General features: G+C 50.1%; 5 protein-coding genes across 5 annotated transcripts; 3 read left to right on the plus strand and 2 right to left on the minus strand.

Annotated features, from left to right (window-relative positions):
• Positions 1 to 2,612: 2,612 nt before the first annotated feature.
• BCR38DRAFT_336918 (oxidoreductase) lies at positions 2,613 to 3,640 on the plus strand (the record flags this gene model as incomplete). The annotated part of the gene is made up of 4 exons (XM_040855495.1): positions 2,613 to 2,840; positions 2,936 to 3,326; positions 3,406 to 3,501; positions 3,573 to 3,640. 4 exons carry the CDS (start codon positions 2,613 to 2,615, stop codon positions 3,638 to 3,640), a joined length of 783 nt encoding a protein of 260 aa, XP_040718268.1.
• A 493-nt stretch (positions 3,641 to 4,133) lies between these two features.
• BCR38DRAFT_483260 (hsp70-like protein) lies at positions 4,134 to 5,889 on the minus strand (the record flags this gene model as incomplete). Its single annotated transcript, XM_040863600.1, has 2 exons — positions 4,134 to 5,577; positions 5,630 to 5,889. The coding sequence occupies 2 exons, from the start codon at positions 5,887 to 5,889 to the stop codon at positions 4,134 to 4,136; spliced, it is 1,704 nt and encodes a 567-aa protein (XP_040718269.1).
• Positions 5,890 to 6,453: 564 nt separating this feature from the next.
• BCR38DRAFT_336857 (uncharacterized protein) lies at positions 6,454 to 7,244 on the plus strand (the record flags this gene model as incomplete). Its single annotated transcript, XM_040855491.1, has 2 exons — positions 6,454 to 6,645; positions 6,705 to 7,244. 2 exons carry the CDS (start codon positions 6,454 to 6,456, stop codon positions 7,242 to 7,244), a joined length of 732 nt encoding a protein of 243 aa, XP_040718270.1.
• A 1,610-nt stretch (positions 7,245 to 8,854) lies between these two features.
• On the plus strand, positions 8,855 to 10,833 carry BCR38DRAFT_161853 (uncharacterized protein). The gene has a single exon (XM_040853787.1). The coding sequence runs from the start codon at positions 9,139 to 9,141 to the stop codon at positions 10,693 to 10,695; it is 1,557 nt and encodes a 518-aa protein (XP_040718271.1). The 5' UTR covers positions 8,855 to 9,138; the 3' UTR covers positions 10,696 to 10,833.
• Positions 10,834 to 12,187: 1,354 nt separating this feature from the next.
• On the minus strand, positions 12,188 to 13,649 carry BCR38DRAFT_407602 (Fasciclin domain-containing protein; the record flags this gene model as incomplete). The annotated part of the gene is made up of 2 exons (XM_040858185.1): positions 12,188 to 12,886; positions 12,957 to 13,649. 2 exons carry the CDS (start codon positions 13,647 to 13,649, stop codon positions 12,188 to 12,190), a joined length of 1,392 nt encoding a protein of 463 aa, XP_040718272.1.
• Between the last annotated feature and the right edge of the window lie 192 nt (positions 13,650 to 13,841).

Genomic DNA, 13,841 nt, shown 5'->3' on the forward strand with positions numbered 1-13,841 from the left:
TTCTAAGGGTTCCCTCCGCCAACTTCGAAGTCTCCCCCTCCAAGTACCTTTTTGTCCTTACTTCGGTGCTTGCTTCGCCATTTATTGGCCTTCGAAGTAAACAAGTCGAATTTGTCATTGTCAACAAGCACGCGGTCGCGCAAACCATTCGGTATGCTGTCCCGAATCACCCTTCGCATCTCAAATTAGTCCTTATTAGGCGGCAGCTTGTAGTGGCATGATACACTGCCTTGTACTTATCAGTAATGACACCGCCTCCAGCTTCCACATGGGGATATAGAACTGGAATGTCATGATGAGTACTTCGAGCGGCTACTGCGTATCATCCGATAATCCGTCCTGGTGTTCTGTCCGACCCCTCCCCCATCCAGATGATGTAACAGGCATGAAGGCCGATCTTATGCATGTCAGATACGAACATATACCGTCTCATAGCTTCAACGCTCTCGGAAGTGAGCCAAGCGTTGCTAGAGCAGTTCTTCATGATCTTGCGGTAGCCCCAGATGAACCACAAAGTAACGGCCCACCCAGGTGGAATACCAGATAAGAGAATTTCGTCGTGTCAGTTCACTGTACTGGGACGTTGGGTCATCCCACATCATCCCCTCCCCTTTTTGTTCCGTCTTTTATTTTGTCATCCACTTACCTAGCCACGGGAGTCGAGCGGGAACGGGATACAGCTCATCGCGGAGAAACGGGGCAACTGTGTCGACCGATGCTCCAGACTTGCGAAGGGCGAATTTAGTATGCATACCATAGGGCGTCGGATGGGAAAGTCAAATCCGCGCAACCCTCTGCGACTACCCCACACCTACATCTTCCCATAAGGTATTAAAATGGACTTGAATTGGGCCGAATTGTCACAGATCTAATGACAGGCCATCAAAAGGTTCTGACTTGGCTTTGGTTACTACTTTGAAGCTAGGACGAAGTTGACGTACTGTCGCGTCGGATTGCAGCATCTACCATCTATTATTACTAAAATACTTCAACGCTAGAGGCATTACTGTACTTTCGATTCGCTAGCCTGTAGCGGTCGTCCTCCTGTTAACATACCGCAGTAAGCGTTTCCTTTTTTAATTATATAAAACTTATAGGAGCTAGGCCTAGAAGAAGATCATAAATAGTCTAGATTTAGATATTGGTAAATCTACTATATGTCATTGCCTTTAGGCTTCAGTAGGATAACGCGAAAATATACCTCTCGGCGCAAGCCATAAAGCGGTTTAGTCGTAAGGCTATTTCTATAATCGAGTAGCTAGCTTATAGCCTCGATCTTAACCCTATTAAGTATATATAGACCTAGCTAAGGAGATAATTGGTAGAGAATACCCTGAACTATCTAGGATGAAAAATAATAAGCTCGATATTAAAGGGTTTCAGGCTATGCTATAAAATGCGTGGCGGTAGTGCAGGGCGGCCTGATGAAGCTGCTGATTACTACACTAGAACGCCGGCTTCACTGTGACGAATCTCTAAATGGAATAGCTGCTAAACCACTAAGAAGTCTTGATTGATCGTCAAGGTGCGTATGGAATCAGATTGACAATGGATAACTGAAGATAATCGTTAAGGCCTGATAGCGCCTTACCAATGGTTTAGATCAATGCTTAGGTTGATCACTGAAATAGGGACTGTCTAATTATGAAATGCTGGAGGATCTCGTCCCTTCCATATCCATTCCCTCTCTCACTAATCCACTGGATCACTCCATGTTCCTGTGGTAGTGATTCTAATAACTGATCACCAATAATTTGTGATCAAATACCCGTTTCCGGTGAATTCTCTTACGTGGCCTCCGGGTCCTTCTCTCTTCGGTCCAATGACTGCATCACTTCTTTCCTGTGGATCTTCTGGCCTGCCGTCGGACGGGTCTAGGTTGGCTAGAATCGTAACATTCGCGCGGTTAAAAAGGCCAGCAGTTAGCACACAAGATACTGATCTCTATACACTAAGCGTTGTAGCATTTGCAAAATCGCTTATATTCATGAGAAATAGCTTAGTGGCGGTTGTAGTGCCCTGTAAACGGGGTGGTCCCCAGACTTTTGGATCTTGGCTGCAAGTGGGAGTCGCCTCAACATTGATGGTATTCAAGCGAGTTAGATGGATCAAGACTTGATGTCATCAACTGAATCAGAGTTCAAGTCGGGCGGATCTAAATTAGGAAGAACATCCTGAACTCGATGCAGATAGCAGCTGGGTTCGCATCTCTGGGCTTGTGCTTTCGGCAATTCCATGTCACTGGATATATTTCCCCAACCACTGCGTCTCACGTAATTTCAACGACTTGATCAAATTGCAAATATGATGAGAATATGGATTTACTTGTAGAGCCAGATAACTAAAGGGATGTGATCTGTGTTTGCCAGTACCCTCGGCGGAATGTATTTTACAGAACCCGTGTTTATGTGTAGCTTTCCCCAACGTCTTCCTTCCCCACTACCCACTACTTATCGTCAGCGTCACCGCCAGCGATTACAGATTACGTGCTCACACCCCAACACAGCAAACAACGCTCCCACTTACTTAAAGGTCTTAAGAACCTTGAACAGAAACCCAGTATTATCATATTCAAGTCCCAATTGTGAAAACAAAAGATCCCGAAATCCATCATGGTCTCCGTACTCATCGTAGGCGCAACCCGAGGCTTCGGGGCGTCTTTGGTGAAGCAATACGCCTCGGATTCCTCGAATTCGGTGTACGCAACGACCCGATCCGAGTCTGGACCCGACGGGTTCCCAGACAGCGTCAAGTGGCTATTCAAGGTCGAATTGACGAAGCCGAACGTGGGCGAGGAACTCACCAAGCAGCTTCAAGGCCAGAAGCCCTTCGACCTCGTGGTGAGTCCGTCTGTCCATCACTATATTGCTTTATCCCTGCATTCATACTTCTTCCCAATATGCTTCAGACAAGGCACATATTAACTGTGACCCAGATCATAAGCGCCGGCCGCTTCACAACCGAATCCTTTAGCGCCAACCCCTCCGAAGGCCCCAACTGGACCGAAGAACTAACCATGTACACGACGAGCTCCATCGCGCCCGTCTTCATCGTGCACCAGCTCTTCCACTCCAAACTGCTCTCCTCTGGATCAAAGGTAATCCTCGTCTCAAGCGAGTCCGGGAGCATCACCCTGAGGCACGAAAGCGAGGGAGGCGGGAACTATGCCCACCATGCTAGCAAGGCGGCGCTGAACATGGTGGGGAAGCTGTTGAGTCTGGATTTGAAGGACGCGGGTGTGGTGGTGAGTGTGGTGCATCCGGGGTTCATGAGGACGGAGATGACCAAGGGGGTCGGGTTTGATAAGTATTGGGATAACGGAGGTGGTGAGTGGCTCTTTTCCCTCTCCACTTTGAGAAATAAAATTTGCTGCCGACGAATAAGTAGACTGACGGCTGTGTATAGCTGTGACCCCCGACGAGGCGGCCGAGAGTATGATCAAGTGGGCGGAGACGCTTGATATGAGCAAGTCGGGCGAGTATTGGGCTCCGCGAGGTCCACGTAAGGAATCCAAACATCCAAATTTTTGCTGCCGGATGACGGCGTAGACTGACATGAATGCCACTCGATAGGTGATATTGGTACAGCGGAGCCGGTCCTCGGCAAAGGGCTGTCCACCCCCATGAAGCTTCCCTGGTGAAGAGGTGTGTTGGTGAATGAGTAAACACTACTTTTCTTACAATCAGTGGGCGGCAGCGATCATGGGAACGGATCTTCACCAAGTTTGCTGCGGTGGTCAGCGTTTGAGGGAGTGAACGTTTACTGGTTTTAGCAATAAGACTGATACGATGAACATTCATTTACTACACGCCGAACACTATGGCATGCAGGCTATTTCCCTCTGTCCAGACGATAGACAAGAAAATGCAATACATGCTTAAATGACCACGTCCTCAGCGGAGTCACTTGTGTCCCTGGAATCCACTCGTTGGCAACGGACATATTCATTTTCGCATAGGCTGCAGAACATCAGATGAATGTAGTCCAAACAACCAACCAGCCTTGGGTGTACTATAGACGAACACCATCATCCCATCGTCACTGACGTAAATGCTTTGCTCTATCATGCCCGCAAAGCATCGATGCCACATTGGTACCGGTCTATTTATCTAATACGCCAAGTAGAGAGATGTCTATGGCGCCTTCACAACTCCTCGGATGCCACCCTTGCCACCTACCTCTCTAGAAGTAATAGTGACACCCAGATCTCCAGCAACATTAATCGTGACTTCGACCTTGCTGCCCTTCTTGACGCCTCGTACTGCGGCTTCGCCGAGGGTGGCACCGATTTTCCAAACCTTCTCGCGGGTCTCCTCTTCTTCCTCCTCTGAGTCATCATCATCGCTGTCATCCTCATCGTCATCCTTGGTCCCGTTCTCCTTGGGCTTGGCCTCCGGCTTCGTGACCTTGATGTGTGTGTTGCCCTCGACAATCTTCACCAATACATCACCGCCCTCCTTGGGGGTTGCGACGTGAACGGTCCGGCGAACGGGGACTGCGGTCTCGGGGGCGATGACGGGGGTGAAGATATCTTCACCGTCGTCGCCTAACGAGACAACGCCAATAGCGTTGGTGATGTGAGGAACAGTAGTGACGGCAGGGTGTGTCGACTGCTCAATATCATTGGTCTCATACTCCTGAATGAGCGATGCCTGCAGGGCAGCGCCTCGAGCCAAAAGTTCCGAAGGGTTGACAGCGTTGGGGTTGGTAGACGGGGCCTGGATCGCGGTAGTCGCCGGGAATATCGATCGGAAGTTGGATGCGATTCTGGGCGTGTGCGCAGTACCACCACTGAGAATGACTTCGTCAATGTCCAGAACGTCCAAACCAGCCTTCTTGATAACGCCCTCAACCAAGCGGTTGAAGCCATCGAACACTTTCCGTGCAATGGTCTCATATCTTAATCTGTTGATGGTGGACTGGAAGTCGATGCCCTCTGCTAAGCTCTCAACACTGAACGAGGCGTTGGTTCCTATGCTCAGGGCCTTCTTGGCAGCTTCTGACTCGGCCTTCAGCTTGGCCAAGCTTCGTGCGTTCTCTCGGGGATCGACATCCTTGTTCTTCTTCATGAACTCCTTGGCAAAGTGGTCCATCAGCACCTTGTCCAAAGAAGCACCACCGAACTCGTAATCGTGAGCAGTGGCAAGTATCGTGTACAGCCCTCCTCTTGAAGCAACGACGGCGACGTCAGACCGGCTTCCACCAAGGTCAGCGACCACAATCGTCTTGTCCTCGACTACGGCTTCTGGCCGGGCATCATAGGCCAAGACGGCGGCAGTGGGCTCGTTAATCAGTTGCAGAACTTCGATGCCTGCAGCCGTGGTAGCCTTGATCAGGGCTTCGCGTTGCTTCTCGCTGAAGTTGGTGGGCACGGTCAAAACTGCCGATGTGACCTTCTTTCCAAGGTAGTCTGAAGCAGACGTGATGAGACGTCGCAGGTATCGGGTGGAGATCTCGGAGACGGAGACGGTAGAAGGCTCGCCTTCGACATTGTCCTGAATCGTGAAGGAGACGCCGCCGTCTACATCTTTGGGGTGTGCAGCAGCATGGCAGTGAGTCGGGTCGATAGATTTAAACCTATGCTTCAAGTCAGGGTGCAGTTCGACAGGTATACAACGGAAGAACCTACTCTTGGCCCAAGAAGTCTCTGAAGGAAGTGACGGTGTTATTGGCGTTGCGGACAAGGAAAGCCTTGGCCTGGTTGCCCGTGTACTCTTCGCCATCCACATACGAGAGGATGGTGGGAATTTGACGGTCACCATCCTCGTTGGCAATCACAACGGCGTTGTCGTCAACAGTGCATGCGATAGAACTGTACGAGTTGCCGAAGGTAATACCGATGGCGCAACGCTCGTCTGGCGTGACGCTAGTGGCCCCTGTCTCAGCCATCGTGATAGTCGGTATTGTTGAGTACTGAGGAATGCGTAGGTGAAAATGACTATGAGTAAAGCGCAAGTGAACGGGTTGGTGGGGTGCTGATGTGCTTGCTCCCTGGCGATGAAGAAGTCCCAAAAATTTCAGAAAAAGTTCCTAGGACCCACAGGCGGGCGATTGACGTTGGACCCCTGCAATTTTGGTTGCACAATCCCAGTATCTATATTAGCCACAAGCTGATGTAAAAGCAGATGGTGATGCACGGCCAAAACTTGAATACTTCATGGTCCGGTTGGTAGAAATAATGAATACTGAATCAAATGTCACCAGGAATTATCTGGTACTCGTTGGAAGGTACGATTTCGAGTGCTTGGCTATTCCATACGGGTGTCAGTACACAAGGGCAACGGGCAGAGATACCATACCCGCTTGATGCCAAGCCAAATTCGCGATCTTGGAAGAATCAGCCACAACACTAACCACATTTTCATCGACTGGGAGTCTTGAACGACGGCAACCACTCAACTCACGACACTATTGAGGACCTCGATATTGCCTTCATTCATCATGGCAACCCAAATGGAAAGGACTTACGTCCTGCCGGGCGATAGTATTGACCCCACATTGATACCCTCTCACCCCACGCGTCCTCTCAAACTCGGCCTCGGCCTCAAACACATCCCCCCAAGTGACATAATCCCAACCATCGCAGGAGAACTGGTTACAGACCGAAGGAAGAACTCAATGCACATTGAGTACAACGGTGGACGAGTAATTCTTCCTAATGCAGGCGCCTTTCCCGAAGAATTTTCGACTAACTCGATTGGCAGTATGTTCCCATCATCGGAGATCTCGTAATTGGCACCGTCCAGAAGACGGCAGCTGATTACTACTACGTCGGTCTCTCTGATTACACGTCAAATGCCATTCTACCCCAACTGGCATTCGAGGGTGCCAGCAAGAAGACGCGGCCGAACCTCGCAGCCGGAGCTCTGGTCTACGCCCGTGTTTCCCTGGCAAACCGACACATGGACCCGGAGCTAGAATGTGTCTCTACCGCAACGGGAAAAGCCGATGGATTGGGCCCCCTAGTTGGCGGCATGATCTACACCATCTCTCTGGGCATGGCCAGACGACTGCGGATGGCCAAGTTGGTGGAAAAAGGGAAGGTGGCTGTCATTGAGGACCTCAGCTCGGCTGGTCTTGCGTTTGAGATGGCCGTAGGGTGCAATGGGAAGTTGTGGGTTAACAGCGAGAACATAAAGACGATTCTAGCGGTTGGACGGGCGGTTAAGGAGACGGATGAGAAGAATCTGGGGGTGGAGGCGCAGAGGAAGTTGGCGCGGAAGTTGATTAAGGAGATGGCTTGAGGGATGTGATGACGAGGTGTGGAGGGGTGATTTAGGGACAATGACTGCAAATTAAGATGATACCCAATTCGTTTCCGATGTGTATACTCTTCCTCTCTCTCTACTTGACAACGTTAGTTTATGGCTGTTAATATGTGCAGTCATGAGGGCATAGCGACCTTGTCCCACGCTGTTCACAATCCTTGATCAGCTGCTGCCCCTCCAACCAAGCCGGATTGCTCATATTATCCTATTTTTTAAGCAGAAACTTGGATCGATTGGGGACATTGATAGCTATGGTTCCAGACTACACGGCTGGATGCTGGGTCAGAGCAATTCGATTGGCCAGTGGGTTACGAAACATCATAATTCCTAGAGCTCGCTCTTGGCCATTCATTAGGATGCCTGGTTCAGCGAGAGAACGCGGTTAATCACACAGGACTCCCTAGTTTGGATTGTTGGGATGAAGAGTGCTGGTTCTGCGAAGGTGTGCCCCAAGGCGGGTTCTGGTGCAAACACCCGATTTATTAGCCCCCGGTGCGAGCTTATCTTTTGGCTTTTTCTACTCATTTATTGTTAATGATTCTTGTCATCCTTCTTGCGCCTTTTATTAATTTCAACTTCGTTTGGGTTTTTGTTAGGGGTGGAAAATGGTTCTATGATTTGCGTCATGTATCTCTGGTGATTTCTGAAGGGGGTCCCCACGGAACCTATCCTACTTTTGGACCTTGTGCCACAAGTATGTACGCAATTTGATTTGCCGATGGAGTATACATCGTCATGAAACTCAATAATTTGTAGGATGTATTACTGCTGATGCTGACCAGACACCTTTGTGATAGACCGCTGCGTACATTGCTCTTGAGGCAATACCTGGGTGCCCGGATAGTACACAAATGTTAACCAAGGACTGGACGATAGAACCAACAGCGGCCTCATTGGTTTGGTATCACGTGTATCAAGGATATGATACGTATGTAGTCGTGTCAGCGTAACGAAAAAGAGAGGGCGTACCACCATGATGGCCATAGGATGAAATGTCTCGTTATTTGAGGGCTTCGTGGTTCAACCCGTTTGTCGGGCAGCTGGCGCACAGCTGTCCCACCCCCGCCGAGTATCTTCTCAAGCTGAAGTCAGCGCTTCGGGACTCTCAACCTTAGGCAAGTTCAATCTGGAGACACAGAATTTCAAGGTTTCTTGTAACTATTTCCCAAAGCATAATCTTGACCCAATCTCAGGCGAGCATCTTTGACGACAAACGAGGGTGTCGAACCCTGTTTACACGCGCCAAACCCAATCGTTGTGATCTTCGTTGGCCAGCTGCCTGCCAGCTCAGGACACACTAGTCTTTCGCTGGATGCTGGGTTGATAGCTCCACTGAGAGGACATCTCACTTTCACTGAAGCGGGCGAACAAGGACTTCTTTAGACGCTACGTATTTGCCGACTCTGACTAAGTTGAGGTATCCAGGCTTGTGAGGTCTCACCTGCGTTTGCTCCGGTCGCCAAGGTCTGATTCCCTTCACAGCACACAAAAACTTGGAATTGGATGTTGTCCGTTGATCACGCGCCGGTTCGACTATACTAATACCTCCTAGTCACCATGCAAATTGATGCGACTGGCTCAAAGTCGTCTTACCCTGCTCCATTGCGCCTAAGCTTCCTTGAGCCCAAGCTTCCATCGGCCAGCCAAACAAGAATTCCGATGACCTGACCTTGAGGTAAAGAAGCTTCAAAAGCGCGGTGTCACAGCTCTCGGTGCTTGCACTGTCTGATTTATTTATTGGCGAAAACCCCTCCCTAGCCTTGTAATATAACGCGCACCAGGTCCTAGAGACTATCATCTAGTTGTCGCTGTTTTTCCAGTCTCAACACAGCCGGTTGACACGTCTGACGTCTCACCACAGTACATCAACATGGATACGCGGTCTCGTCCGGAAAACTTGGAACGAGACCTGCCGGTTCCATCCGGGGTACCGGCCCCGGAAGGCCCCACAGCCGGCTCGGTAGGGCCAATTATCACACACCTCCCCCAAGAGTTGATCGACATGATTTCAGATCACCTGCCACTGTACGACATCATCAGACTGGGCGTCACCTGCCGCCATTTCTACAACAAAAAGGACGTCAAGTTCTGGTACCAAGTCCGATGCACAAAGATTGTCAATGAGCTAAAAGGCTCGCGCTACATCCCTGTCATCGAGGCCGAAGAGCGATGGAAGTTCCTCAAGAACTTGGAGCTTGATCTCCCCAACTTAGAGCTTTGTCACTTTTGCGAAATCTTTCATCCTCGAGGGTCGCCCCAACAACAATCTCTTGAGAGGGTCCCCCACCGTGGCTCTACCGGCGCAGAGTGCAATGCAAAGGAAGTCCAGTTCCGACGCTGGAGCATCGACTGGGGTTTTGGCTTCCGAGATATCTATGCCATCACCAATCGTCTCGTCCATGGTGAAGCACACGGGCAGCCACTCTCAGATCTCTGCTTTTCGACCAACTGGGCGTTCGCCGAATGCTATAGGAAGCTGTACAATGCCACTAAATCCCCATTCAAGCGCTTTCTGAGCTACATAAAGCTAGATGCCGAAGCTTTGATTGTAGACCAACAGGTGTTGGTCCATCGGATCCAGCGCCTCTGGATACCCAACCACGTACAGGGAAGCGAGGTTCTCCTTCGATATGGCGTCGGGGATCTGGCCTGCGACTTCAAGATATGTGCACACCACAACCCACAGAGCGGCGAGATGATACACAACTTCGTCCACCCTTTCCGAGAGAGCCTCCGAGTTGTTATGGTAACTGCATTTAATGCGTCGGACAGTTACAATGCTGGGAGTTCTCAACCTCAAGTGTTTGTGCGTTGCCACAAATGCCCGTCAGAGCGTCTGATTCGACGGTGTGAGGACTGCCCTACGGAGTATGAGGTCACCTTCTATGTCCACAACAACAAGGGTATTGAAGTTGTTTTGGACGTTTGGCAGAACCTGGGTCGCTGTCGTAGTCCCCTGGAGCCTGGTTGGGCCAACTGCTGGGGTCGCGCCAACCCACGATTCCAAGCGCCCGCCGAAGAACAGTGGAGAAAAGACTGGATCCAGTCCGATGTGGCTTACATCGTCGACAAGAGCATATTCCCTACAGGACCTGGCCTGAGTGCCGCCTCGCATCATTCCGCGCAGGCAGTTCACGATCACTGGGAAGTCTTGTACCGCAACCCCGAGCCAGATCCTCTGCCAGGTCCCAGAATCCCAATTGAGTCGGCTTTGACCTCTGATCGGCTCCAAACACTTCAAAGATTCATTGAGTACTCGAGATATGAGATCAAAGAGAGGAAAGACTTGCCGAGATTTCCCTTGCACCCTTCGGGAGGCGACGGGCCTGCTCACGTAGCTTACACGCGTACCAACAATCCTGAACGATGCCCTCCGCCTGTTGAACAACCTAATCACGTTGTTCAAGAGTTCACGGACGGCGAGTAACAGTAGTTGTTGCCGTAATGAGCGTCACTAGCGGAGACTTGGGAAGACTCAAGATAGCTCTTGCCACCCACCGTCAACAAGTCAGAAAGCAGAGAGCACGGCGAGTTACGGGCCGGCGAAGTCTCCAACTTGGGAGATCATCGAAAGCTACGGGATGGCGAAAGCTTCCGTGAGTTAGAGCCTCGTCATCGCAAGTCAACTGGTTGGAAAACACAACGTCACAGGATCGCAAGCTGTACCCATTCGCGTTCCCCTGGTGAAGCAAGCTTGGGAGGATGAGGGTTTCGAACAATTGGATCAATGGCTTCTGGAACAACTCGATGTCAAGGGCACGGTCAGGAGAGCTTTCCTCGCATCGTCTCAAAACCGGAAAGGAGAAGTTGCCTATAATCGCAGGTAAAACAGAGAAAATGGAAAGAGAGGAGCAAAATAAACAAAGCAAACGACTTCATCCTGCGGTACCAGCAGTACGGTCATTCAGCCTGTGTCATGAAGGGCGATGTGCTCGATGCGGAGGGCACTGTTGCAGGCGCTGACATTGCAACGTCGATCTGAAAAAAAACACTGGCTATTGATGGCCATAGCGATCTGATCATAGAGAAGGAGGCGAAGGATACATGTTATGTATATTTCTGTTGGAGTATGCAACAAAATCTGGGCTGCGCCAGTTTGATTCTGGAAGTGGTGTATCACGATTGACTTCAGGTGCTGCCGAGGATTTGGCCATACTCGAGCAAGCTCTCTCTCTCTTCATGGAAGAAGAGAGAAAAGCTTGCAGAGAGTGGGAAAGCAGATCATAGGTTAGCCTATTGAGTAGCGTATTTCAGAACAGAGGACGAGCGTGTAGCGTAATTTCAGAATAAAGAACACGGCGAGAGCGATACGTGGAATTTCTGGTCCTTGTAAGCCTCACAATGGTATTCTATTTCGACCATCCTCTATCCACCCCGGAGTGCAAGTAAGGAGAGTCTCTAGTGGACTTGCTGGCAACATGACATGTTCCACTATTCTGGAAACTAGGTCTACGGGTCTTGAGGGAAGTGAAATGGTCTTCCTTGCACTTCCCGTCTGCTCATTATATAAGAAGACTAAATTTTCCTCATCATAATAGGTCGTATTTATAATCTTCGGCACATGCACCGTCTGATACTTGAGACCTGCTGAGCTTATCCAAAACGCCTCATACTGGGGTGGTCGATGTCTGGTGTCTAGATCGTGGCCCCTAGAGAGATAGCCGCCAGGTTGGACCTCCTGACACCACTAAAAACATGCCCTTTCGCAGAATTGACCACACCAAATTGAACTGGCCTGAGGATGAGCAACTGGTGGTTTTGCATATGTCTCGAGCAAATCGCGTCGTGTTTGTACTAACTCAAACCAAATTAACAAATTTTACCGTCCCGTTGTACAAACGAATGACACATCTTGCCTCATGACACCGTAACTTTTTCCTCCAGTCTCCTAGACATAAATCCTCCTCAATGATAGTAGTTTACAGTTCTCCAACCAAACCTTCCATAATATCGTCCGTAGAGTCCTCCGCATGAGACCCTCCGAGGCTAGACTTTTCAACATACGGATCCAACCTCTGCATCAGCTCATCAATCTCAATCAGATCATCCCTGACATGATCCCCCTTATAAGTATTCGGAGGAATCAAAACATTATTAACCACATGTATAACGCCACTCTTAGAAACCACATCCTGCACCGCCACCGTAGTGTGCTGGTTGACCTTCATAATCGTATACCCTGCCCACGACATCACATCCACCGCGATATTCTTATCATCCAATAGCGTTGGCAGATCAACATGGTAATGTCCACCGGGCCTGGCGTCGATATTCTCATCGATACCGGCGCTTGGTTTCCCATAGTACGCGTCTGAGTACAGTGTCTCGTTGGCAACAACGTGGTACTTAAGCAGAGCTTTGAGGTAACCCTTCCCCTTTTCTGTGTTGAAAAGGAAGGCGTTCGCACGGGGACCAAGTTTCTTGAAGGCTAGGTTGCTTGGCAGGAAGAGCGTGCTACCCGCGAACTTGAGCTTTTCTAGTTCTTTACCGATCTTGGTGGTCTCGGCTGCGAGCAGGAAGGTCGAGAAGCGGGCTGGGAAGAGATGGATGATTTTTGCCGAGTGTGGGGGTGGGACGAGGAGACTGTCTATGGCGTGGGCTACGCCATTGGCAGTGTACTATTGAGTGGTTAGTCATCTTTTAGGTATAGGGTGAAGGGTGTGGAGAATCGAGTTGGAAATAGCATACCAGATTGCCAGCAACAACCTTACTGTAGAAGTTGATCTTGATACCCAAAAGTCCGGCCCTAACTCGTAGCCTCTGGGTATTTCCACCCAGAGCCTCCTCCTTGACGAGGGTAGGCAATGTCTGGCTGAGTAGGATGCGACCAGCTGGGTAAAAGCCCGGAACGACATGATACGCGAGCAGCTTCTCGATGTACTCCTTAGGTGGCTTCTTGTGGTGCTCAGGGATCTTCTCAAACGCATTGTCTGTCGGCACGAACATAGTGTAGTTGGCCTCAGTAGAGTTAAGGGTCTTGACAATATCCGGGTACTCGTCGATTAGCTTGGCGATTTTCTGAGTATAGTTGGACGCCTGGATGACTTCGTAGATGGTCAGGTTCGTTCTGCCATGCTTGCCGTGATGACCGTGGCCACCACTAGTGGTAATGTCCCAGGGTGTTAGACAGTCGCGGAGCTGCGACTCGAACTCAAGTTCGTTCACTGGTAGATAGTCGTCGAAGCGGTCCGCGGTGGCAACGAGTTCTTTCTCGATAGACGAGCGTACATCGTCCAATGAAGGAATTTTATCCCACCAGGATTGAACATTAGAAGAAGGAGGGTCAAAGTCGAGGGCAAGCTGGTGAGCAGTCACCTCGTCGGGGATGACGAAGGCCGTCGCTGCCGCCGCCAGAAGGTGCAAGGCCACGGTATATATCATGTTGGTAGTAGTTTCGAATAACCCAAGGATGATGAGTCCTAAACCTGACGAGCTGTCTCTTCGGCTTTTCGGTTTGGTGTAGATGGAAGTTGGGTCAGTTGGGCTGGGTGAACATTGGTGGTGCAGGTTGAGACGACTACTGACGTGACGTCACAACTTACTCAAACAGATGCTGAGAAAGAGTCGGTTGGG

Source organism: Pseudomassariella vexata, assembly GCF_002105095.1.
Source record: "Pseudomassariella vexata strain CBS 129021 chromosome Unknown BCR38scaffold_4, whole genome shotgun sequence".
In the NCBI taxonomy this organism is placed as follows: domain Eukaryota; kingdom Fungi; phylum Ascomycota; class Sordariomycetes; order Amphisphaeriales; family Pseudomassariaceae; genus Pseudomassariella; species Pseudomassariella vexata.